The 27,608-nt window shown below is 40.6% G+C and overlaps 1 protein-coding gene across 3 annotated transcripts in view; it reads right to left on the reverse strand.

The window, feature by feature from the left end:
* Nucleotides 1-1,846: 1,846 nt before the first annotated feature.
* PCGF3 (polycomb group ring finger 3) overlaps nt 1,847-27,608 on the reverse strand; it is a 114,660-nt gene continuing 88,898 nt past the window's right edge. For all 3 annotated transcript variants that reach the window (XM_074953591.1, XM_074953590.1, XM_074953589.1), the window contains 6 exons: nt 24,469-24,524; nt 23,216-23,326; nt 20,696-20,784; nt 14,011-14,148; nt 11,486-11,566; nt 1,847-8,789 (listed from right to left, as the gene is read on the reverse strand). In XM_074953591.1, coding sequence (XP_074809692.1) covers nt 8,742-8,789; nt 11,486-11,566; nt 14,011-14,148; nt 20,696-20,784; nt 23,216-23,326; nt 24,469-24,524 — 523 coding nt within the window. In that variant the 3' untranslated portion in view covers nt 1,847-8,741. The remainder of the gene's footprint in view (nt 8,790-11,485; nt 11,567-14,010; nt 14,149-20,695; nt 20,785-23,215; nt 23,327-24,468; nt 24,525-27,608) is intronic.

Raw genomic sequence — 27,608 nt, forward strand, 5'->3', positions numbered from 1 at the left:
TGTCGATGAAGCCCCCTTGCACTAGGCCCAAGTCTCCTTGGGCCACCCCCCTGGAGGCACTCGCAGCAGCTCTGCGTACTAGGCCCAAGTGTCCTTGGCCCCCCCACCTGGAGGCACTCGCAGCAGTTACGCTGAGGATTTGCAACAATATGTTGTAGAGTCAGACTGCCTGAAACTAAGCAAGGCCGAACAGCGCAGATATGGAAGAACAATGCTGAATAAAGCAGCTTTATGTATGGTTTAACAAATGATACAGAGAACAAGGGAACTAGCTGGAACTGGATTGGCTGGCTATATGGATACTTAGGGCAGCTTGCTATTGGATAAGTATGCTGGAAAAAAGGATGTATAAAAGCCTGTGTAACTTCCTGCTCTGGGTGCAGGATTTGAGATCTTATTCTCCCTGTACCTTTTTGCAGCTGCAAATAAACCTTTCTGCTTCTCCACCCCGTTGTGATTATTGGGTGTAGCACACCGGGTAGCAAACCAACCCCAGCTGTTGTTTAGCCTCTCGGCACTGGGTGCCGGCAACACACAGATATTTGAAAACAGCTCGGAAATCCTTAACGCAAGCCACATTACAAGGTACAGATTCATTGCTGAGCATCCCCACATTTGTCGCAACTGGAAATAACAGAACCTAAGAAGAAAGCTTGGTACTTCCCCCACTTTCGCTGTTTGTCGACTACCCTATCTTCTCAATTCTCTCTCTCTCTCTCTGCCATAGATACTGAAAGTAACTTCAATTGCACAAAATGCACCAATAAGTCTTTCTTTCCCCCTCAAGCATGGCATATAAACAACCTTCGTACAAGCATAGACCACAAAATATATCCAAGAAAAATCACCAGGTGAAAAACTTCTGTTTAGAACAGTCTCCAAATGTGAAATGCCACTCAAACCTCATCGGCAGACATCTCTGAAGCATATTATATATTCATAAATGCCTCATCAGCACTGTTGACAGCATGTCAAAGAATGTGTTTAACTTCAAAGCATGCAAAACAGCTCACTTCAAAGTCAAAATCAAGCGAACTGTTCTTCCTCTAAGCCCAAATATACTGCAGCTAGGGATTTCTCAGATAAAGGAAAATAAAGTTTTTAGGGTAAATGGCCCACATATTGGAAACCTGAAGACACTGAGTAAGTTATAAGACAGAATAATGAGACTGTCACTTTTGATGCCAGCCTTAAATATTTTATAGAAATTTCTATCTATCTATCTGAACCACTGACTATGAGAACAATTAACCAATTCTTTGACTTAGCATTAACCCACCACTAAAAAGGGTACTACTTCAGATGTATGCAGGTAACAGAACTTCCATATATGAAAGTTACTGAATTTAATTTTTTTTTAAATCAATTTTTAGCTTAAGTGTTGCTCTCACTGAAGAGTACTGGAAATATTCAACCAGGGAGAGTCACAGTAGGCAAAGGACTATTAGGATTTCTGAACTTTTCCAGGGCTTGCTTACCTCTTGGGAGAATTTTAGTTTGTTGCTCAATAAGAGCTGCATTGGCAGGTGGATAGCTTTCAGAGCTCGATAGGAACATGGGTATATTCACACTAACATGACTATTAGGCTACGTTTGTGAGGCTCTGGGAATTCCACAACCAAGCTCAAGTAGATTCTACTATTGTCCTGTAGAATACCAATTGTGTTTTGGGATGCTAATTTGTTTTGTTTTGTTTTGTTCCCCCTATATTTCTCCTGTTTAGTTTTCTACGACTCACAATCAAACCTAATTTAGATCCATCAGTTCAGACTAGCACAAAAATCATGGAAATTAAAATTAATGATCAAAGAATTTATTTTTATGTCCAAAATCAACACCAAAGACAATCTGAATAACTACAAGTCGAATATATTGTACACAAAGTAATACAAAACATTAGCTTATAAAACAAAACAAGTGTTGCAAGAGCATATTTCAAAAGGTCCCAATCACAACAGATGCCAATGGTGGTGCCTTTATCCATTCCTGAAATGAGGTATATGTGCGCATCATTCTTACTGTACACCTGAGCAACTTTCTCACCATGTAGATGCTTATTAAAAACAGACTAGAGTGCAGATTTGTGTTCCTATGTATTTTTGTGTAGGGCATGGCTCAAGGGTCACAGCTGGCAAAGACAGTTGGTCATCACTTAACTATTCCAGCAAGTTACAGGAGGGGCCGTGTTGAACATACAATTACACTATTGGGAAATACATCCGCTGGTTTTGAGCGCAGTTAATTTCTCTCTAGATGCCTGGAATACTTGCCAATAGTGCAGTGTGCTGAACTGAACAGAAACACCCAGGCATAAATCACTAGTCTGTAGGTGCATTTCAAGCAACCAACAAAGGAAAGTCATGGAGAAATGATAGATCAACTAACAACGAGAATAAGGAGATGAAATATAGTGCTTGCTGACACAGCAGAATTAGTGCTAAACTTAGAAGTTTATTATTTATTCACTTTTTAGTGACACACATGAACAAAGGGACCTTTCTGAGACAGATTTCTCCCACCGGTATTTAAATGGCCAATCAATGGCAGAACTATCTAGTGGGCCTCATCTCCTGAGGAAGATTACACATCACTACCATTAGTGCAAGTGAGAACCCTGTGCAGGAACAGACCGCTACATGGTTTAGAACCAGAGTTCCTTACAATTCCAAGCAAAATGGCAGAAACATTAAACCTTTTGCCTCTCCCAATAAGAAGAAAACACCACACACAATTCTGAAAATATACATTACTCTATGCAGATACTGCAAAGAAATTCACCTAGGGTTTTATATGCTTTGCAGTTTACTAGAGTATCTAGATTAACCTTGAGCTTCATTTAAGCCAAAAACAGTAAATCCTTTTGAGGAGTTCCTACATAATCCTTGATGATCTTAAACAGTTAGGGAAGAAACTACTAAAATAACCCAGAAATCAACCAAAAATTAGATCAACACTTTGAAGGCAAATTTACCTCTGGTTAATGAGCCAAAGCTCTCTGGAGTGGCATTTTATAGCTACTCTAAGACCTTTTTCTAACTTTCAACCAGAGAGGAAATAGACAATCAGTATCTGTCAATCATTAACAATTAAAACAAAATAAGGATTTCGGCAGGTTTGGTTTTTTGATTTAACATTTGTCAATTGTGTCCAACAGAACGTTGGACTCCAGTATGACCCCTCACAGCGACATTAACAGATGAGGAGCAAGTCTGATACCATGTACAGCGTGGCAAATATATCCATACACACAAATACAGGAAGAGTCCAAAGCACCTAAAATAACCTCCTCCATCCAACAGAAGTCACTTTATTTGCTAATGAATAGACTGCCATGTATTTGACAAAAACATTTTACCAATTTAAGGAGTTTTGTAGTTAGTGTAACGTTTTGTTCAGTGCTAGTGTTGGATTCAAGCAAAAAAAAAAGTGGTACACATTTCAGGGGGAAGATACATTATAGAACTATATAAGGGGAATGTTCTGGTTTATGCAGTATTGTATAGTACTGTTGTATTGTACTAGCTAGTCCTTGAGGTTCTTGGGAAAAAATGGACAATAAACTTTCAGCCTGACAGAATTTTAGTTAGCTTTTTTGCTTTTATTCACAAGCATATAATATTAATTGGCAAAACACTGAATACAAGCTTCACTATCATAAAATCAAAACATTAAGCAATAATCCCAAAAGGCTTATTCAGACAAAAACTAGCCACCAATAGTACAAAAATTACACAGCAACACAAAGCATAAAAAAATGTAAACTTTCAAATGAAACTAAGTCAAAAATATGATTTTATACTGTGATAGTTTCAGTATCTTTATTTTACCACATATTGAGGATAAAGGCTTAGTGGTTGCACTGGCTTATTGTCCCTTAACCCTAAATTAATCTTGTTCCAGGAAAAAAAAAGTTTTCTTTTGTCCAGTTAAATCATTTGGATGTTAAGGATTATATTAAACCAATGTTGTAAATCATAAGGACTTCTGCAGGCATGCTGCTAAGTAACTCTGCTCCTGTGAATAATCCCACTGGACTGAAATAGAACCATCCATGTGAGTAAAGTTACAAGGTCAGCATTTGCAGTATTGGACATTTACGCCCCAATCCTACAATCTGATCTGGGGCAGGCCACATTGACTTCAACTGGATTCTGCGAGGGCATAAGGATCTGCCAGGTGGATCAGATTGCAGGACTGGATATTAAGTTTGTACATGAGCAAATTCAAACTCAATAGTATAAAATAAAAAAAAAAAGTGGGCTTACCATGAGGAGCAAGTTTCCAGAAAATCTGTACCTAATCTCCACTTTCATCAAAACGCAGTTCAAAGTTAAATTATGCACCTTAAAATAAGCGTTCTCTCTGCACCTGGTACCTAAGGAAATGTTAAGTGAACCTCTCCGTTATAGTTAAGCATAGTTAAGTTATGCAAAAATTCTAGCCTATATGGGATTTTTTCTTTTCTTTAACTTTGAAGCAGAGGAACAAATGAGTAGGTTGCTTTAAAACTTCCAGTGAAGCATCTGAACTGAAGTGATTACCTGAGGAAATACAGAAAGTGGATTTTTCTGTAGAGTACAGTTTACGCTGTCTGCATTAAATGCATTTCTTAAGTACTGATTACAATATAAATTTATCAAAGATTCATCTGTTGATGTAAAAACTGGTTGGCTTTTTCCTATTACATTTATCTCAATGGTAAGATTCTCCTAAGACTAATTATGCTGTTACGAAGACAATAGAGCCAGATAAGCTTTCAAAGGCTCATAGCCTATTGGAAAAAATAGCACCATCATAGTTGTAGTCTGATATTTCATATGGTCCCATATCCCCAGAGGTTATAGTGTTGTGTATAGTATTGCACAACCAATAAAAAATAAATATTCCCAGGTTAGATGGTACACAAAGATACCAGACATAACAATGGCACAAAAACAATTTCGGATAGGCTGCAAGTCTTGCAGATTGCTTCCACAATTCACATTAAGGTTTCTTGCCAGATCATTTATTTTAAAATATTGCTGACAGGTAGTTCTTGCACTTACACACAATTTTAAAACCCCAAACTTCACTTCAAAATAAAAATAAAAAAAAATAAAAAATGAAAATTAAAAAAACCAAACAAAAACCCATTTGAATGTACATTTTAAAAATCCCACCTACATTCCTTCTCAATTTAGCGGTAAGTAGATGCTACATTTACAATTTAAACATATGCCTTATAAATGCATGTTTCAAACCTATTGCACAAAAGCATAAGTAATGCTCTTTATCCATACAAAAACATCAAATAAAAACTACTCAAACTCAAAGTAAAAGGAAGAAGCTTGTAAAAACATCTCACAATTTCATTTTATATGCCCGTAAATAAAGCTGGACCATAGAAACCAAAATACTTGGATGGTAAAATAAGATAGAAGGCTTAAAATAGAATAAATAATTTTATAAAGTTAATTTTTTTTAAAACCCCCAAATCTTATTTAAATTCAATATTATATATTCTATCTGAATTCTCTATTTTAAATGAAAACTATATCTAGTGAGACTATGAGCCTGGGTAATTAGTCTCATTGCTGCTGAGGATAATGCAACAAGATACTTGTACTGCAATTATTTACCAGCGTAAGCAGTTGTGAAAACTACTTCACAGTAACTCCATCTTCACTAAAACCAAAATAAACTGAACATGACCAAGCAGGACCAAGAGATATCTAAGCTGAGCCTGACTTTCAGACCTTAAACAATACTTAAAAAAATCAATAGTTATTTTTCCCCAATATAGTTTTGACATTAAATCAACTGTCTCTTAAGCTTCACAGAAGTAAAACAGAACTTTCAGAAATAGAATCCTTAAGGTCTCACACTGACTGTTGAATTTAATTGTATGCTACTCTTTCTACAAAGTTAAAATCAAACCAAATGGTGCAGCAAACCCCTCTGGGAAATAGTTTCTGTAGTGAAGCTATTCTGACATGATGCAATTTAGAAAAATAGGTATTTTTACCACTGAGGTTTTATCAGGTTAATACATTTAAAAAAAGCAGAGTTACACACAATTATGAGCTATAACCAGCTGTTGGTGTTAATACAGGCTTCAGATTTACGTATCTATACAGATATCAACAGATATTTAAATATATTGATATAGCACCATAGCAAATTCAAGTGATTCCAAAGATAGCTACAAACTTACAAATATATGTTCTGTACTGTAGATTGCTACAGTGAGAGTTAAAACTGAATGGCAGAGGGTTTTTTGAATTTGCACGTTCATCTGTTTAATTGCTCCTCAGTTTAATTACACAGGAAAATATTCAAATTCTGATGTACTTCAATGGCACTACAGTAACATCTGGTTTTACAAAATGCTGCTGCAGTGCATGTTCTGAGGTAGACACATCATGTATATATATTTATTAAACCCTTAGACGCAAATTAATCAGATTGATTAGGATAGGGTCATTTGGTTGAAGTTCCCTGACACACCCCACAATGCGGACAACTGATTAACAGTTCCACAGAGTCCCGGTAAATCAACGGACTTATAGGGTCACGTCGCCTAGGTTCATTTTGTGAAAAGCTCACAAAGGGCCAGTTGCTAGAACTAAACTACTGAAGTCTCTCCTTTCCTCTTCTGACACTTCTATTTTTTCTTCATGTTATACATAGATAAAAGCTGAACTGCAGGTAGGTGCATACAGGAACAGAAAGATCAAACCAAAGCCAAACTCTATTCCCCACACCCTCCAAGGCCTAGATGTGAAGTTGTCCTGCCTAGCCCAATGAGCCCTCAGTACATTTACATCTCTCCTGCCCTAGATTTGCAGAGATGGCACTCCTACTAGTCCAGTAGATTTCCCTTGTTTCTCCATTTGCACCCATTCTGATTTCCTCCTCATTCACCTCTATGATTATGAATAAAAATAAAAGAACGCAGCTTTATAACGCTGTTTTGAAATATATACAGGTGAGATTGTGTTCCCTCTCACAAGTGTGGCAGTAGGAAAACTAAGAGAGGAGTCAAATGGAGGACCGGCAGGCTCCAGGCAAGTACGTGTAAGGAGGCACACAGGAACATGCTGTTTTGGGGAGGCGGTGGATTTCTTTCAGACCCAGGAGAAAAGCGAATGTACATGTTTGGATAAGCCAGTATTTCTCAGGATTTACTTCCTGATGTTAAATCTAATTTTAAATAATGATTTCTTGCAGGGCAGAGGAGCACAACTGGATGGAGTAGGGTGGTGCCAACAGGCATAATGCTTATGTTAGCCAGTGAGATTTGCCTTATGGAGGAATAAAAGGGTTTAATAATATGTATACAAAACTGGTTTTCAGCTGACAGGGGAACTTTCCCTCCTGAGCATTTAAAAAGAAAGTAGTAACCTCCAGCTGCCAGTGTGTCATACTGCACACCCTCTTTTCAGTATCTTACAATCCCCCATGCCAGTCAAACATTTTAACATTTCATATTTTTATTATGTTATACAGTATATCGCCTGCAGAAATCACTTTCAACCAATATTAACAGTTTTTTTAAGTCACCTATTTTTAAAAGCCTTTCAAGGTTTTTTTTTTTTTTTTTTTTTTTAGTTAACACCCCTCTAAGCATTATCTGAGCGCGGACTTGATGACATACATAGTGTCCTGCATCTCTCGAGGCTGAACACAAAATCTAGATTAATAGATTTAAGGCCAGAAGGTACTGCTACGATCTAGTCTGACCTCCAAGATAGCTAATGATGACACTAAAGAAAACAATGGCTTTTTAAGGAAACCATTAAAGGAAATCTAGAACTGGTCAGTAATTAACAGCTGAATTTTTAAACCAGTGAAATGGAAACTTGTGTAATGTTTCTATGGGGTGTTTCTCAAAATAAAAATGCTTTAACCACTAGTTACAAATTTAGCGAAAAAACATTCTCCGTGAAGAAAAAATAAATTTCTGCAAGCCCTTACTGTATAAGACAAGTCTACCTTAAAATTCACAAATTTAGCACTTTGAGTACTCTTGTGTTATGATCGGATGCAATTTATGTCACAGCAAAATATTGGGCCATGTTAAAAAAGTAAACTCATTTTCATTAGCCTCATCAAAACATGCAGAGGATGCCAAAACATTAATGAAATATAAAATGAGATCAAGCACTGTGTGAAACTCATGAAGTTTTCAGATGCCTAGTTTTTTAGGAAGTTTTTAATGCAGCATAAATATCACCAGTCTCTATAATCATAAAGTACGTTCAATGCTCTTCAAAGGGCTCAATGAAAGCCAAAGTAACTGAGCCATACTATGTAAGACGGAACACCTTGCAGAATATCTCAAAATAAGCTTTAGAAGTTTCAAAAGATGGAAAGTAACTAAAGGTAATTTTGGTGTCAAAGACAACCTTTAAACCCCTACAACATTTTAACTTATTTTTGTGGAACTGCAGCAAAGAGATGAATGAAGTTGAGCTACATGGAACTGTGAAGTGTTTTCAGGATCTGTAAACTTAGTGCTGGTAGTGTCCTCTTGTGATTTATTTCTTTCGTACAAAAAAAGTATAAATATTTTCTGTCCAGAAATCTGGGCAACACATCTCCAGAAGAAATATTCAGAAGGTTGGTTGGCTGTGAGAGCACTATAGTCTTCCAAAACAATTCTGCTGGTTCGTGTCACATGTGAGTTAAGTGATGCACTAAGAAGGTGCCTGATGATAGTCTCTGCAAAAAACGCTGTCCAGAAGGACAATAAAGGTCTCTTACAGCAAGTCCATTTTGGGTCTGTAATGTAGCAGGAGAGGTGCTTTCTGCAAGATAAAATAATGAGCTAATTTACAAAGCAAAAGCAAAATGAATCCTCCCATGTGATAGGTAATCAACTCATCAAAATATGTTATCGATTAATATTTTAAGGCCAGAAGGGACTGACCATGTATCATCTAGTCTGACTTTATGTATAACAGATCACAGAATTTCACCCAGTTAGCTGTATACTGAGCCTAACTAGAACATCCAGTGTGCTTTGAAGAGAAGAGGTGGAGAATCCACCACTTACCTTTGTAGTTTGTTCTAAAGGTTAACTACCACCTTCACTGCTAAAAATGTGTCTTAATTTGAATGTGTCTGACCAACTTCCAGCCACTAGTTCTTGTTATGTCATTCTCTGCTAGCTTAGAAAGCCCTTTAGTACTCAGCAGTTTCTACCCATGAAGGTACTTTTACACTATAAGCAAGTTACCTCTCAATATTATTTCTGATAAGCTAAACAGATTGAGCTCTAAGTCTCACCATCAGGTATTTTTTCCAACCTACAGACCATTTTAATAGCTTTTCTCTTCACCCTCTCCAACTTTTCAACACTGATGCCACATATGGAAGTAAAATCACTTTCCTATTCCAGTTCATTACTCCCCTGTTTATGTGGTCAAGGATCACATCCACAGTATCGTACTTGGAGCACACACTGAGCTGCTTGTCCACCACTACGACCCCATAATCATTTTCAGAGTCATTGCAGCCTAAGATACAGTCCCCCATTCTGTAAGTATGGCCTGCATTCCTTCTTCCTAGATGTGTCATTTTGCTTTTGGAAAATATAATTTGTTTGAATGGTCCCAGCTTAGTAAGCGATCCAGATCGCTCTGTATGACTGCTCTGGCCTCATCTTTATTTACTACCTGGCCAATCTGTGTCATCTGCAAATTTTATCAGCAATAATTTTATATTCACTTTCAGATCTTTGATAAAAATACCAAATAGCATAGGTCTAGTACTGATCACTGGGGGACCCCACTAAAAACATCCCACTCAATGATTATTCCCTTTGGACCATTACTTTGAGATCTGTCAGTCAACTAATCTATTTAAGGTATGTTTTGTTGATATTGTATAGTTCGAATTTTTAAAACCAGAATGCTGTGTAGTACTAAGTTGAACCTCTTACAAAAGTGTAAGAATGTTACATCTATGCAACTACCTTTATTAACCAAATTTGTAATTGTCAAAAAACAAAATCAGGCTTAAGACATTTTCCATAAAACCATGTTGGCTAGCATTAATTATTTTCCCATCCTTCAATTCTATATTGTTTGAATCCTGTATCAGCTTCTCCGTTATTTTGCCTGGGATTGAGGTCAGCTATTTACCCACGTCATCCTGCTTGCCCTTTGTTAATGTTTTGCCAATATGCATAGTTTCAGGCAAGAAGGGAACATGAGATCTTTTAGTCTGACCTCCTGCATACCACAGGCCATTAGTTTTCGTCTTTTTCTATTAAGACTGAAGACTAAGTTAGACCAAAGCATTCCAGACCTCAGGAAACTAAACTATTGTGTGCCACAGGGAGAGAACATGAGAGACCAAGGTGCCACCAATGCCCAAAGCCCCTGCAATGGCAGGAAATGGATCTGGTGAGTCATGCCCAGATGATCCCAGCAGGCAAACCACATCCCATGCTGCAGAGGAAGGCCAAAAAAACCCCAAAGTCCCAGCCAATCTGACTTAGGGGAATATTCCTTCCCATCCCCAAATCTAGCAATCAGTGTGACCCTGAGTATGTGAGCAAGACACCAGCTGGGCATTGAGAAAGAGGATTGTTGGAACCACCTCAGAGCAATGGCCAACCCCACCAAGTGTCCCATCTCCAGTTGTGGAGAAACTCTTCTCATCTCCCGGAATTTCCCCATTATTCCAAGGGCTCCTAGGTGCTATGGTAATATAAATAATAAACAGCACCAGCAACCCAGAGATGTCCTGAACCAACCCTCTTAGGGCTCTTGGGTGCACACTATCTGGGCCTGCTGGATGACCTTTGGTAAGTCACTTCATTTCCATGTGCCTCAGTTTTCCCATCTGTAAAATGGGGACAATGTTTCTTATCTGCTTTGTAAAACACTGAGATCTACTGATAAAAAGTACTATATAAGGGCTAATTATTATCATCATCATCCCTAGCATCCTTAATGCCCTCAATTCCCAATGGACTGAAAAGTAGTTCATCATCGTCACGTAACACAAGTATATCATCTTGCTTCTTTCCAAATACAGAACTATACATTGATCGCTTTTACCTTTTCTGCATTATTAACATTTGCACCATCTCCATATAGTAAAGAGCCTATACCACTGTCAGAATTTCTCTTTTTCCTGATTTATCTGAAAAACCTACTGTCCTTAGCCTCGCCAGCCATGGATTTTTTCCTGGTGTCTTTAGTCTTCCCTCTCCAATTTTCTATACTTCATAATTTCTAATTTATATTGATAGCTATCTACTTCCCCCTTTTTCCCCAGTTGTTATATATTGTTCTTTATTTCGAGCTGCTGCCCTCACTTTGCCCCTAAACCAGGATGGACTTTTAACCAATTTTTTAGCCAGTTTTAAAGTTACTGCAGGTATAAAACTGTGTACGATAGATACTTTATGAACTCTGTTCTATAACCAGGTTAATGACTTAATTTTCTTTCTAAATATGAGTGAATTTATGAAAAAGCAGTTGTGTCGTACCTTAAATCTCCATCTAGTGACAACTACAAATTTGAGCGTATGGTCCTTGCCAAGAATTTCTTCATTGCATAATATATCCAGCTGATTGAAAAGGGAGAGAGACTTAAATTCATTAAGAGACACATAGAACACACTTCTGTGACAAGACAATGCAGATGGATAAAAGTCATGTTAAACATGTCCAAAATCAACTGAAGACAACAGAAAAATCCTAACGCTTCCCACACTGTGTGAAACAAAACTTTCAGTCCTGATGGAGAGAGCACCTAGGTCTGTTCTCTGATTTCTGGATGTTGAAAGACATCCTCAACCCATGAAAGTCCACCATGGGAATGTTTCTTAATGTAGACCCAACTTTTTGATCCACTGACTCTTTATGTGATATTGACACCTTCCCCTAACTCCAAACCATCATCGGGACTTTTAAAAAACCTGTACAAACTTTACTTCCAAGTCTCATGTGAAGACAGCTTATCCTGTTTGACATGCTATGAAAACTGTTTAGCATCATATTGTCGTATGCAGTGTTGCTGGTCCTAGGACATTAGAAAGACAAGGTGGGTGAGGGAATATCTTTTATTGAACCAACTTCTGTTGGTGAGAGAGACGAGCTTTTACCTTGAAGTGGCTTTCACCTTGAATGGACCCTTGAAATGTGTGTTAACTACTCACGCTAAACAATCTGTTCCACATTGTACTCAGAGTGGCACAGCTAAATACATTTCCCAGACCTGAAGAAGAGCTCTGTGTGAGGTCAAAAGCTTGTCTCCCTGACCAACAGACGTTGGTCCAATAAAAGATATTCCCTCACCCGCCTTGTCTCTCTAGGCATCATATGGCAGATGACAACCCGGGTTGGAAGCTGTATTTTTAATGGTTGGTCTCTTCCACACAGGGACTACGTTTTATATAAATTAACATTGGCTACAGTACCTTTTTGCAGATTTGAAAACTAACATCTTAGTAAAAAGGTGTAAGAACTAGTAAGAGTCTCTGTGATAATTTAAGTGTGCAATTACTTCAGTCCTTAAGTCTATTCTTCACTTGGTACAGGAATGCAACTTCCCTTTGTGTGGTCGCATGGAGTTCTCACAGGGGAAAAGACCACTTATAAATACAATTAAGAGCCAATAAAATTAAGCATGTTCCTTCCTTCACACTACCCAAGTAAGTTTTTTAATTGGTGATCGTAACAAGAGTACAGGTGGTCTTCTCTTGTTATATACATGAACAAGTGAAGCTGTTTCAGTTGACAATTTCTATTTTAAGTAAAAGTAGCTTTCACAATAATTTTAAATAGAGGTAGGTAGATAGATTACACACTGGGGGGTGCAAGGAGTGGGTGACTTCTGAGCCAGGTGACAGTGGCTGTGGTCAGGTAGGAAGGGGAAGGGTTCAGAGTCTGAAAGTCTGGCTGTTTTTGTAGGTTGTATTCTGAGCATGGGAGAGGATGTTTCAGAGCTGTGGAGAGGTTAGGTAGGAAGAGGAGAGAGGTGTGCATAAGTGGGGACAGGGGTATTTCTGAGCAGGAAGGAGGTTCTGAGCTGGGAAACAGACAAGGAGTTGGCAGGGCTGAATACCAAGGCAACACTCAATTGGGAATGAGGCTGTGAATGAACTGGTGGTATGTCCTTTGGGCTAGGACATGGTAGAATAAATACTACATTGTGCGAGGAGAGGATGGGACTGTTTATATGGCTGCTGCCCTTCAGAATAATGTGTCCTAGTTTTACAATCTGAAATGGGGGAGATCAGAGGGAAGATGATGACCCCCTTTTTCTTCCTACTTCTTCATTCACCTCTCTTTCCCCCGCACCAAATGGCTTCCCAGTGACCCACAGTCTCCTAGTTTTTCCACTTTGGAAGCATGATCAACCTGCAAGGAAACGTAGGCGCATGACCAGCAGTCCCCCCAGTTTATGTTGGATACATGCTGACCCTATACTTTGGGTGAAATTCATCCTTGTGCATAAGAGCAACGCAAGGGCTATGGACCACTTAAGCTATATGGCTTAAAAAAGACTTCAGTGGTGGATAGGCCTGGCACTGGCCCTATGCACTGGGGTGAAATTCTCCATTTTCACTTACACACATGATCATATAAACATATAACACTAGTGGAAGCCTATGCCAAAGCTTACCTTAATGACAATGATTTAAAACTGGATGTGGAAAAAGGTGTTAAAGTATTAGACAAGCCATGTGGCTTATATTACTAGCCCAAGTACCAACAAGGGCTGAAACCCAAGGGGATTAAGTTGGGGAAGGAAGGAGGTAAGTGCTTTAACATTCATATTTTGCCTTTATATTTTTATAAAAAGGCTACAGATTTGCCTTGATCCAGCTCAGATGAAAAAGCTATTTTAGTCCTACTACAATAATCACATTTTACCTTAAAGTGGTTTGTTCAGTTCTCTCTAAGAACAAGATTACAAGGAAAAGCTTTGCTTTTAAAAAATGAGCTTCATACACTTGCTACAAGCTTTTTATTTACAGTGCGATTTTCTCTTATGTTAAAATATTACCTCATTAAAAGAAGAAAGATTAAGTTTTTTGGCAATGAACTTCTTTAGATGTAAGACTGTTGCTTGTGCTGAGCAGCGGATCCATTTTCGTTTCAATCCACGCAATTTGCTGCTATTGCATTCCAAGCAGATGCTTACCTTCAGGGAAAAGCAAACACAGTCCAGAGTTGGTTAATAGGATTTCCTGCAATCCTGATTATGCATTCTATAGGCAGCCTTCATTGGTTTACCAAAATAAGGTCAAAACTTAAAAGTTAAGCACCTTTGAAGTCAAATGTTCACCGTCACCTTACTTAAAGCAAACAAGTTGTCTATAACTTGTCAGCTTACAGTTACACTTCATTTACCTCTTAAATGTCTGGACAGAAGTTAGCAGCCGCTAACCTGTTCATTTTAGAGGTCATTCTGACTAACTCAGGAGTAGTCAAGGTCAAACCACAAACCAAAAGGTGTAAACACTAACAAGTGTACAATAAAAAGAAAAGGAGTACTTGTAGCACCTTAGAGACTAACAAATTTATTTGAGCATAAGCTTTTGTGAGTTACAGCTCACTTCATCGGATGCATTCAGTGGAAAATACAGTGGGGAGATTTATATACACAGAGAACATGAAACAATGGGTGTTACCATACACACTGTAACGAGAGTGATCACTTAAAATGAGCTATTACCAGCAGGGGGGAGGGGGGGGCGGGGAGAACCTTTTGTAGCGATAATCAAGGTGGGCCATTTCCAGTAGTTGACAAGAATGTCTGAGGAACGGGGGGGGGGGGGGTGTGTGTGCGGGGGAATAAACATTGGGAAATAGTTTTACTTTGGGTAATGACCCATCCCAGCCTAAGTTAATTGTGTCCACTTTGCAAATTAATTACAATTCAGCAGTCTCTTGTTGGAGTCTGGTTTTGAAGTTTTTTTTGTTGTAATATTGCGACTTCTAAGTCTGTAATCGAGTGACCAAAGAGATTGAAGTGTTCTCCAACTGGTTTTTGAATGTTCTAATTCTTGACATCTGATTTGTGTCCATTTATTCTTTTACGTAGAGACAGTCCAGTTTGACCAATGTACATGGCAGAGGGGCATTGCTGGCACATGATGGCATATATCACATTGGTAGATATGCAGGTGAACGAGCCTCTGATAGTGTGGCTGATGTGATTAGGCCCTATGACGGTGTCCCCTGAACAGATATGTGGACACAGTTGGCAACGGGCTTTGTTGAAAGGATAGGTTCCTGGGTTAGTGGTTCTGTTGTGTGGTTGCTGGTGAGTATTTGCTTCAGGTTGGGGGGCTGTCTGTAAGCAAGGACTGGCCTGTCTCCCAAGATCTGTGAGAGTGATGGGTCGTTGTCCTTCAGGATAGGCTGTAGATCCTTGATGATGCGTTGGAGAGGTTTTAGTTGAGGGCTGAAGGTGATGGCTAGTGGCGTTCTGTTATTTTCTTTGTTGGGCCTGTCCTGTAGTAGGTGACTTCTGGGTACTCTTCTGGCTCTGTCAATGTGTTTCTTCACTTCAGCAGGTGGGTATTGTAGTTGTAAGAATGCTTGATAGAGATCTTGTAGGTGTTTGTCTCTGTCTGAGGGGTTGGAGCAAATGCGGTTGTATCGCACAGCTTGGCTGTAGACAATGGATCACGTGGTGTGGTCTGGATGAAAGCTGGAGGCATGTAGGTAGGAATAGTGGTCAGTAGGTTTCCGGTATAGGGTGGGGTTTATGTGACCATCGCTTACTAGCACCGTAGTGTCCTGGAAGTGATCTCTTGTGTGGACTGGTCCAGGCTGAGGTTGATGGTGGGATGGAAATTGTTGAAATCATGGTGGAATTCCTCAGGGGCTTCTTTTCCATGGGTCCAGATGATGAAGATGTCATCAATGTAGCGCAAGTAGAGTAGGGGCATTAGGGGACGAGAGTTGAGGAAGCGTTGTTCTAAGTCAGCCATAAAAATGTTGGCATACTGTGGGGCCATGCGGGTACCCATAGCAGTGCCACTGATTTGAAGGTATACATTGTCCCCAAATGTAAAATAGTTATGGGTGAGGACAAAGTCACAAAGTTCAGCCACCAGGTTTGCCGTGACATTATCGGGGATACTGTTCCTGACGGCTTGTAGTCCATCTTTGTGTGGAATGTTGGTGTATAGGGCTTCTACATCCATAGTGGCCAGGATGGCGTTTTCAGGAAGATCACCAATGCATCGTAGTTTCCTCAGGAAGTCAGTGGTATCGCAAAGATAGCTAGGAGTGCTGGTAGCATAAGGCCTGAGGAGGGAGTCTACATAGCCAGACAATCCTGCTGTCAGGGTGCCAATGCCTGAGATGATGGGGCATCCAGGATTTCCAGGTTTTATGGATCTTTGGTAGCAGACAGAATACCCCAGGTCGGGGTTCCAGGGGTGTGTCTGTGCGGATTTGTTCTTGTGCTTTTTCAGGGAGTTTCTTGAGCAAATGGTGTAGTTTCTTTTGGTAACCCTCAGTGGGATCAGAGGGTAATGACTTGTAGAAAGTGGTGTTGGAGAGCTGCCTAGCAGCCTCTTGTTCATATTCCGACCTATTCATGTTGACGACAGCACCTCCTTTGTCAACCTTTTTGATTATGATGTCAGAGCTGTTTCCGAGGCTGTGGATGGCATTGTGTTCTGCACGACTGAGGTTATGGGGCAAGTGATGCTGCTTTTCCACAATTTCAGCCCGTGCACGTCGACAGAAGCACTCTATATAGAAGTCCAGTCTGTTGTTTCGACCTTCAGGAGGAGTCCACCCAGAATCCTTCTTTTTGTAGTCTTGGTAGGAAGGTCTCTGTGGGTTAGTATGTTGTTCAGAGGTGTGTTGTTCAGAGGTCGAAAATAGGATTCTAGGTCACCACACAACTGTATCATGTTTGTGGGGGTGGAGGGGCAGAAGGAGAGGCCCTGAGACAGGACAGCTGCTTCTGCTGGGCTAAGAGTATAGTTGGATAGATTAACAATATTGCTGGGTGGGTTGAGGGAACCATTGCTGTGGCCCCTTGTGGCATGTAGTAGTTTAGATAGTTTAGTGTCCTTTTTCTTTTGCAGAGAAGCAAAGTGTGTGTTTAAATGGCTTGTCTAGTTTTTGTAAAGTCCAGCCATGAGGAAGTGTGTGTGGAAGGTTGGTTTTTGATGAGAATATCCAGTTTTGAGAGCTCATTCTTAATCTTTCCCTGTTTGCTGTAGAGGATGTTGATCAGGTGGTTCCGCAGTTTCTTTGAGAGCGTGTGGCACAAGCTGTCAGCATAGTCTGTGTGGTATGTACAGTGTGAAAACCACCTTCACTTTTTCAATGACTGTTTAGAGTGTCATCTTTACATAATTTTAAAGGCCATGTTAACGTACATTCAGATTATATGCATGTTTTAAAAAGGATCATCAACTTGAAAGTTATTTTGTCTGAGATTTAAATGTGTTACAAGAAAACAGGTAAAAATTTTTCAAAAAGAAGCTAGTAAAACACCAAAAGATTTTTACTCAAATTACTGATAGGCTAGGCTATGATTTTTTCATGGAAATTTTAATAAAGGTCATGACAGAGGTGCGGGAAAAAAGGCTTATGTCACAGAAATGGGGGAAAGCAGATGACCCATGGGGATGTGAGGTGGCTTGGACAGCAAGCTCTCTCCACACTCCCCCCACAGTGGCAGCTCCTCTCCCACAAGGCTAAGCCGAGTTTTTTGGTCCAGGCACCCTGTCACCATCCACACGGGGTGGAAACACCAAACCTGAGTGGTCCTGCAACCACGTGGGCCAGATTGCAATATTTGGAAGGGAAGGAAGGGTTGACTAACTTTATTCAAATTTACAATTACCATGAACACTGACAGCTGTCCCAAAATCATAGCCTTACTAACAGGTACTCAACCGTAACAAGGTACTTTTATATTACCGTTTAATTTTTAACTAATCCTAACCTAAGACTGTGAAGAACACTGCACTGTGGGAAGCATGAAAAGCAGAACAGAGGGCAATCTTCATGACTTCCAGGAGCAGAGAAGGTTTTGCCATAGGTGGTGCATGGCAACAGAGCCCCACTTAGCAAAGTGCCATCAGCCCCCCCAAAATCTTAGTGGTTTGTCACCAAACCCCACCACCTTAGGCAACTCATCAGGGTCCCCATCCCAAATGAGTAGGGCCTTACCAAATTCATGGCCATGAAAAATGCATCACAGACCATGGAATCTGGTCTCCCGCCCTGAAATCTGGTCTTGTGTGTGCTTTTACCCTATACTATGCAGATTTCACAGGGGAGACCAGCGTTTCTCAAATTGGGGGTCCCAAAAGGGAGTTGCAGGAAGGATCACAGGGTTATTGGGGGGGATGGAGGGGGAAGAAATCACAGTATTGCCACCCTTATTTCTGCACCCCCTTCAGAGCTGGGTGGCCGGAGAGTGACGGCTGTTGGCCAGGTTCCCAGCTCTGAAGGCAGCGCCCCGCCAGCAGCAGTGCAGAAGTACGGGTGGCAATACCATACCGTGCCTCCCTTACTTCTGTGCTGCTGCTGACGGCAGCTCTGCCTTCAGAGCTGGGCTCCCGGCCAGCAGCCGCCGCTCTCCAGTTGCCCAGCTCTGAAGGCAGCGTTGCTGTTGGGCAAGAGTAGCAGTACCAGAAAGACACACTCCCACACAACCCACCCCCCCCACACACACACACACCCCTTCCTCCTTTTTGGGACAGGACTCCTAAAATTACAACACCTTGAAATTTCAGATTTAAATAGCTGAAAACATGAAATTTACTATTTTTAAAATCCTATGACCATGAAATTGACCAAAATGGACCATGAATTTGGTAGGGCCCTACAAATGACCCTTAGGCGCCACATATTCCTGCATGAAGTTATTAATGCTCACCGAGGGCTGGCAAAGCTTACCGAGGTTCATGGCGTTGAGCCCTACATGAACCTCCGAAGGCTTGCAGGGGAGTTGGCTGTGGGTCACAAGAGGTACAGTGTCCCCTCACACAATCCTGAGCCAGTGTATTAGGAAGGGGAAAATCCCCCTGAAATTCTCCCACAAAGCCCTCTTGCAACCTCCAAACTTTAGGTATGCAGGAGAGGGTAACTCTCCATCTCCTCACTGGGCTTTGCACAGGAGAACTGACGAACAGACAACCCCTCCCTTTTTGCTTTCTTTTGCCACCCCAGGCCTGTCTCCGGAACTTGCAGCAAGTAAAAGCAAGCTCAGCAGCTCCTGACATTCTATTCTGAAGCTCCTGTTTAATGTGTTAATAACCTTAAAATTAGACTAACCAACTAGCATCTCTTGTTTACACACCCACACGCATGTAAGCACAGGAAGTGTGGAGATCCTTTGCTCGGAACGCTCCTGGCCACATGATAAAAGTATAGTTACAGACTGCTCCCACTTTGGACTTTATGGACTCCCACTTTACCCAGTAAAAAGCACTTAAATCCCCACCCAGCAGGGGTAGACATGGAAAAGGTGTATAATCATCTCCTACTAGCATCCTTCCAACCCTTCATAGCTTGGGAAAACACAAATGGGACTTGCAGTGTGCCACGAGGTGGATTAATGAGAGCAGCTTCAGACAGGGAGCGAGTATCCCAAACCTAAAGGAGCCTTCAGAAAATGCTTTGCCAGCAGCCCTGTATCTGGGTGGCATCCCCATTGATTGCAATGTGGCAGGATGGCACAGGGAGAGAGGTCATCTTTCAGAAAAGTAGGACCCAGGCCATTTATGCCTTTATAGGTAAAAGGCCAACACCTTCAATTGTAGCCAGTACTTGGGGGATGGGAAGCCAGTGTAGATTTAAAAGCACGGTTTCCTATGCTATATTGGGGGGAGAGGGGAGGGAGGGGGAATGGATAGATTCCATAACAGATGAGTTAGTTTATTCTACACTTTTTTTTATCCGAAGAGTGGTTTAAGCTGTAGTGCAGTTAAATACAATCTCCTGGCCATACGAAAAGGTGAAAAATCTGACCTACTTTACTAGGAGATGACAGTCCAGACAGACTGATAAAATGCACACCTGCCCCACAAACGGCAACTGAACACCCTCAGCAGAGGTGGTATCTCTGCCATTTTTTCCTGTTTTTTCCCAACCAACATCACAACTCCAACTTCTATGGATTTTGCCTCAGCCATCTGGCTCTCATCCAAACAGCAGGCTAGGCAATCAATTGCTTTGCCTAGGTAAGGGGCTATGGAGCTGGTCCTATGACAGCTATTTTGGTCCTGATCTGGAGTATAAAAAGATGCCATTAGTTCTCTTCCTTCCTTGCTGTTTTTGCTACAAAGTAGCAAAAAAAAATCATCATCTGTATTAAATATATTTTAAGGTGTTAGATAAAGTTCTAGATTTAAAATTACTTTGCATTTTTAGAGAGTAATTTTCTCAGCCACAGACCTCACATACCAGTTTTGAGGCACATTTTTTAATTCACTTCAGGCTAGAGGACAATCAATCACAATTATAACGGCCACTGATCCTTAATGAGATTTTCTTGAAAAACAAACGCCACCCCTTCCCTACACATAAAGGCACTTGGTTCAACTTTATACATTCTACTAAAAAGCATGGAAAAACAGTACCTTGCTTCCAGCAACTGATGAAAGTATGGATATAAAAGATTATTCGTCCTTCATAGCACATAATGAAAATAAAGTTAAATGGCAACCTAAAACTAAGTAAAAGTTGCCTGAAAGATATTCTACCTGTTCATCACTTCTGTGATAGTCATTATCTTCTTCCTGTTTTTCTTCTGATGTTTCTTTATTTGAACTCTCATCAGCTTTAGTTTCACCTTAAATAAAAAAGGAAAGCATTATAATCATGAAATTAAAAGACGTTAAACTGTAGGTAATCTCAATCGATAGTAACAAAAATAAAATCAAGAAAAAGCAAATGGGGTTTTATAAGTTTCTGAATGCGTCAGACTGGGGGTGAGCTCATTTTATAAAAGTTAAAAAGGAGCTTAACCATCTTTGGGATTTTCTGGATGCATACTTAGCTAGGTGTAGATTCACAGGCAGTGCACCTATGTTTCAAGGGCCCTAATCCAAAACCCTCTGAGGACAATGGAAAGACTGACACTGAGCTTTAAAGCAAGACATAAATGCACAGCTAAGGAAGAACGCATTTGTTGCTTTGAAGGACTTACAAGCTCGACAGTCACCATGTCCAAAAATAATTTTCTCCTTAAAAAAAGATTATCAATGCACCATTACTGTCCCAAGATTGTATTCAAAAGTCAGGAAGTTCAAAAACTTCAGGTTGCCAAAGAAATGTCAACTCTGCTAAGTATTATATACGCAGTAATTTCTATTCCTTTTCCTCTCAAAAGGAAGCCTTACGGTATTACATTTATTAGTAAAATATAATTCCAGCCCTAACTGCTCAAATTTCCTAGTATTAGAGTGTGATATCCCTAGCTTTATGCATTGATGTGCTGTTCACTCAAATTTTAAGTAAACTCTGAAAACTGTTGTGTGATACTTTTTTTTTTTTTGGGTCACTAAAAACTATATTTAATGGGGAATTTGGGAGGGGGCGGGGGTTTGAATTATGCATGCACAATCAATCTCTACCGACAAACAAAATTATGGTCCAAATCCCTGGATATAGCAAGAGGGGAAATGACAGCTCAGGAATGTGACCTTTGCTCTCCACGAAATCTTGGGCTTGCTACTTTAAGCAACTGTCAACAGCCCCACGGGTCCATGGTGGCAACTGGGTATCAGCAGACCATAACCCTCATCATGGCCAACTTTGCTAGCAGCCAGTATCATGGTAGTGTAGGAGCCCCTACACCAGCACTATTCCAAAAGATCTCCCATGCTGGGGTGGTCTTCCTATGGCCAGTTAAGATGGTTTAAGGGTAGAGGTAGTGTGATGCAAAGCGGACTCACCACACCCTAGGAGGTGAGCATATAGTACTCCTGAGGGAATTCTGTGCCAAAAAATTAAAAATTCTGCAAGTTTTATTTATCAAGGAATAAATGTGGAGGTTCCAGCATGGCAGCAAGGAGCACAGGCCACTGGCTACATAGAGGTGGGAGATCACCCTGCAGCCTCCCTCCCCCATCCCAGGACACTGACTTGGTGCTGAGGCTGCACCCAACTTTACGTAGCGCAAGGGCTGAGCCTGCCCCAGAAACACTGCGGGGCCCTGCCCCTCCATGCCAAATGCACCAGGTGTGGGGTAAGCAGGCTCAACCAGGCAGGAACCAAGTGTGGAGGGGCTCAGTGTGTGGGGATCCAGGTGTGGAGTGAGAGGGTTCTGTGTGGGACAATCTGGGCGCAGACAGCTCAGTGAGGGAATCCAGGTGCAGAGGTAATCTGGATGCACAGAGGCTTGTTCTGGGATTTCAGGTGCAGGGGCAATGGGACTCCGCAGGGGAGGGTCTGAGTATGAGGGGCTCAGCGGGAGGGTGGGGGGCTAGGTGCTGGGGGAGTAGGGCTTGGGGGTCCAGGTGCAGCTAGCTAGGGCTCAGTGGGGTGGGGGATCTGGGTTTGAGGGAGCTCATTGGGGTGGTCCAGGTGCAGGGGGTGGTTTGGGTGCAGAGGTGGAGGTCTGGAGACAGGGTGTTTGGGTGCAAGGGGGTCTCCAGATGTAGGGGCTGAGGTTCAGCAGGGTAGGATTCAGGTATGGAGGGGTGTGGGGGGCAGATTCTGGGATGAGGCTTGGCAGGAGGGGTCCGAGTATGGGGGGGTCCGGATGCAGGGGGTTGGGCTGACAGGGGAGCAGCTCCCCATACAGTGACCCCTTCCCTGCAGCTGAGGCGTGATGAGGGCAGGAAGCAAGGGAGGATGCTGAGCTTCCTGCAGCCAGGGGAGGTTTCTGGGGGTGGGTCTAGCAGCTGATCCCAGTGCAGGGTAGGAGCCACCATAGTGATTTGCCTCTCCGCCAGCTGCTCCAGGTGCATGAAACTATGTGCCTGAGCTGCTAGGGAGAGGTGCGTGACCGCTCTTGCAACTTCCCTTTGCTTCCCCTGTCAGAAAGTCATTTTTCTGAGGGGAAGCAAAGAAATCCGTGGGGGACATGAATTCTGTGTGCGCATAGTGACGCAGAATTTCTCCAGGAGTAGTACAACTTAACACCATTAGATGTTTAATGCAGTCACATTCAGAATGTACAATACTACATAACAATTTCTATAATTATGATTGGTGTTTAGAATAATCTTATTAGCATAATGGCATTTTTCCAAAGAGAGCAAACAAAAATAAATTACCATTCCGATGCGAATCTAAATGTTGCTTAGCAGAGCAGGTCTCCCCTTTGATGTCCCCTGGTACTTCCATGCCTAGTTTATGATAGAATTCTCTCTGCTTTCTCATTTCCGCTGTTTAAAAATTTAAACAGTTTCATTAATAAGTGTCAATGTAACATTTATAAAATTGTTTCAAACCCCTCCTACTTCCTCATAGAAGAAACTTCCCAGCAAGAAGAGGCACTTATCGGAGCGTGAACAACACTATCCCTTCACTTTTGGCTGCCTCTCTGCTTTTCCTAAATGCCATTTTATCAAGTTACACCACATATCTTGTCATTCAGCTGTAGAATAACCACCTCATCTTCCCAGGCTGCTATTACATCATTTCTGTGATTTCAGATCATATGGATTTTAAAGCTACTCCATATTTTTCCATGTATCCTTCTACAAATCTCTCAGTTGAAGTACATGATACATGCCTGTTTAGTTACACATGTAAGAGATTCTGAATTTCCTTTTTTCTCCCTACTTCTAATTTTTAGCCTGAAAGAATTTCATTTATATATAGTCTCTTTACTTAAACTTGCATATTTAAAAAAGTGAGAGAATGTCCTCTTGACTTGACAACTTAGTTTCAATGAAAATTTTCCACCTAAACAGGTAGTAAAACACTACTGAAAAAAAATGAGAATGGTCCAGTAGTTGGTACAGAATATTCCTTCAGCTCAAGACACCCAATATCGTCAAACTATTACTGTTATGAGAAGAAGCACACAAATTAGAAGTTACCTGTTAGCAAAGGCCTAAAGTACAAAAGGAAGAAAATTATGCTGAAACCAAACATTTTCTCTGCATTACATGTTTCACTTTTGACAACTTGGGAAAGCAGCAACGAAATGACTGAATAAACGTAGAATTTAAAACAAAATGTGCATACAGAATATAATGCCAACACAAAAAAGTTTGCTTTAAGGTGTTACACAACATTATACAATGTTTTAATTTTCCTGAAACATCCCCACAATTTTCATTACTGGAACGTTTTCCAGTACTTGGTGTCTAACATTAACAGAAAGCACATATTGAAGGATAAAGTGAAATCAGTGCTAGAATTTGAATAAGTGCAGAAATGCTTCTACTGTATATTTTTCACCACTATCTTTGTCTAAAAGCAGCAAACAGGTGAAAAACCTATGCTATCCCTTAAACATGCACAGTAGCTCTTTGTAAATCTAACATTTACAGCTAAAAGACGACATACCAAGACTTACCATCTTGAAGGCCTGGCACAAGTTTGTAAACAATATCTTGCATTGTTCTGTCATGACTGGCAAAAAGAACAAAACAATTAGAATTTGAAAACTTCCTGTTTTTTAATCAATCATCTCTATTCTAAATGTCATCTCACTTAAAGAGAAAGACTCCAATATTAAATAGATTATGCAAACAGGAATATAGACTTTTAAACATCACAGTAGAGAATATTCAGATTTATAAATGGTAATTGAACATCAGAAAGATGTAGTATGAGAAAATGATTTTAGTGGACTGGAAGGAGAAAGATGAGAAAGGAAGCCTGATAAGGCCCCAACAGTCAAGGCAGAAGGTAATAAAGTGGCCCATGTGATGTGGAGAATGACATACTAGAATGTTAACAGGCTGTGACACTTTTCTGAAGTCCACCCTTAACAGAACACAGAAGAACATGAATGATCCGTCTAGAGCAGAATGTGGAATTGCGCCCAACTGCATCAAGGTACACATGTTGGTAATGCACATTTTACTATACCTCGATAGAATTTTGACCTAAGGCAGGCAATTTTTGGCTCAAGATGAGGAAAAATACACTTTAACACGGCCTTCCTATTCAGCACGGTATCAGCCAAAGGATATTACTGAAGGTTTGCAATGGTACAAACATCTTTATGAATAACTGTACATTTCTCATACATGTGGAACAATACTTAAATCAAATTTTCATTAGTTATAGTGCACTGCACCAGAGAATCTGGTCCCAGCTATTTCTGCTGCTATGCAGCTTGACTATCTAAATTACAGGGTCCCTATTCTGTTACAAAATTCTTATTTCTCTTACAGCTATTTTAAATAGAGTCTAGAAGATTTTGTTTTCCTCCATACACAGCTGTTTCATGAAGTTACATACCACATTCTTTACTGGTGATAAACTGGTGCAACTACAACAACTTCAACAGATATTTACCTATTTCCACCAGCAATGAATTTGCCCATATGGGATTAGACCAACATTCCTATATAAATAGACAGAGATAGACCATTTTGTTACGAGAATGCACAGAGATACTAGGAGATGTTAACATCCCCAGGTCCTTCAAGCTCGCATTTGGGGATGTTTGGGGAAATTATCCATACTATGTTCCTTTTCTAACGAACAGCTAGAGAAAAGCATGCACAGGAAAAGCATATAAATCAAGAAAAAGGAGTTAAGCCCATACATTCGGCTGTTTATAGGCAGAGGCAGTAAATTGCTCTTAATCCAACCACTTCCATTCAAATTTAAGAGCAGCAATGAGCAGCTCACAAAGCTGTGTTGTCCATTGACTCTTAAGCAGAAAGGTAAGGTGGCCTGACACTAGGCATGGAGGGGGAAAAAAGCAAAATTGGTCAAGACCCTAAACCTCTAGCCCTCAACCTCCTTGGAGAAGCTAATCTACTGATTTGGTTTCAACAGAAATTCAAACAAAGAAAAATCAAGAAAGGGCAATTCTATCTAGAAAAGTACCATTTGAAAGGGCCAGAATGTTACCAGACCTCTGAAACGATACTACCAAGTTCTAATATTAAGCAAAAACAGTGCAATAATTTTAAAAATACACCCATCCCAGCTGGAAAAATGTATTACCCTGGGCATTACCCTGGAAAAATGTACCATGTTGAGCACTGGCTCTGACTCCACGGCAGGAGTGTATGCTCGTAACAGAGGTCAGTTCTCAGCGGTACTCCACAACAGTGGAGACCACTCAGACAGAAACAGCAGTAACAGAGTTAGTAGCAGTTTATTAGTTACTTCAACCTTTTAAACAATATTTTAAGAGCATGAGGAGAACAATTAGGTTTAAATGAACTAATGGAACATCCCCATTTTAGCTAAGTCTCTAACATGAGTGTGAGGGGTCTATTTCCAGATTGCAGACGCTTCACCAATAGCATTTCAATATAAATGAACCACAGTCAAGCAGTCAGTCAATCTACAGTAACCAATACATAGCAGCAAGCAGGTATGAAAACTTAACTGCCTTCTCGCTTCTGAATCACGAGAGGTGCTTAGGTTACCTATTTCCCAGCTGGACTGGGGGCTGTGGAGGGGAAGAAGTCAAGCTATGGGTCTGCATAACAAGTGGTTAACAGAATTAAGATTTATGTAAAACAATTTCCTTCCTGTACACATTCTCTAGTCCAAAAATCTTATATCTTCAACAGCAGCTTGAACAAAGGAACCATTGTGACCATCTAGTCTGACTTCTGTATAACACAGGCCAGACAACTTTCCCAAAATAATTCCTAGAGAATCTCTTAGAATGACATCCAATTTTGATTTAAAAGTTACTAGGGATGAAAAATCCTCCGCGACCCTTGGCAAATTTTTCCAATGGTTACTTTCTCTCTCTCACTGTTAAAAATTTACACCTTATTTCCAGTCTGAATTTGTCTAGATTCAACTTCCAGCCACTGAATTATGTTAAGCCTTTCTCTGCTAGACTGAAGAGCTCATTATCAAATATTTGTTCCCATATAGGTAGGTACCTACAGACTGTAATCAAGTCACCACTTAGCCTTCTCTTTGTTAAGCTAAATAGATAGAGTGATAGTTTCAAGAAGCTCTAAGCCAAGTTTTCTAATCCTTTACTCATTCTCATGCCTCCTCTCTGAACTGTCTCCAATTTATCAACAGACACCAGAGCTCTGGATACAGTAGTCAAGCAGCGGTGGCACCAGTGCCAAATACAGAGGTAAAATAACCTCTCTGGGAAACTCAAGTTTTCCATTTTTATGCATCCCACGACTGCACTAATCCTTTTGGACAGTGTCACACAACAGTTCATGTTCAACTGATTATTCATCAGGATCCCCCCATCTTTTTCTGAGTCACTGATTCTAGAATAGAATCCCCCATCCTGTAAGCATGGCCTACATTCTTAGTTCCTAGATGTACACAGTTATATTTGCCATATTAAAAAACACATTGTTTGCTTGCACCCAGCTCATCAAGTGATCCAGATCGCTCTGAATCAGTGACCTGTCTTCTTCGTTATTTACCACTCCCCAAATTTGTGTCATCGACTAGAAAATGGGGGGAAGGAAGGAAGGGGGTTGACTACACTTTTCAAAATCCACTGCTTTCAGCATCTGTGCCAGGGACTGTGGGATACAT

Source organism: Natator depressus, chromosome 5 (genome assembly GCF_965152275.1).
Source record: "Natator depressus isolate rNatDep1 chromosome 5, rNatDep2.hap1, whole genome shotgun sequence".
NCBI classification, from domain to species: Eukaryota; Metazoa; Chordata; order Testudines; family Cheloniidae; genus Natator; species Natator depressus.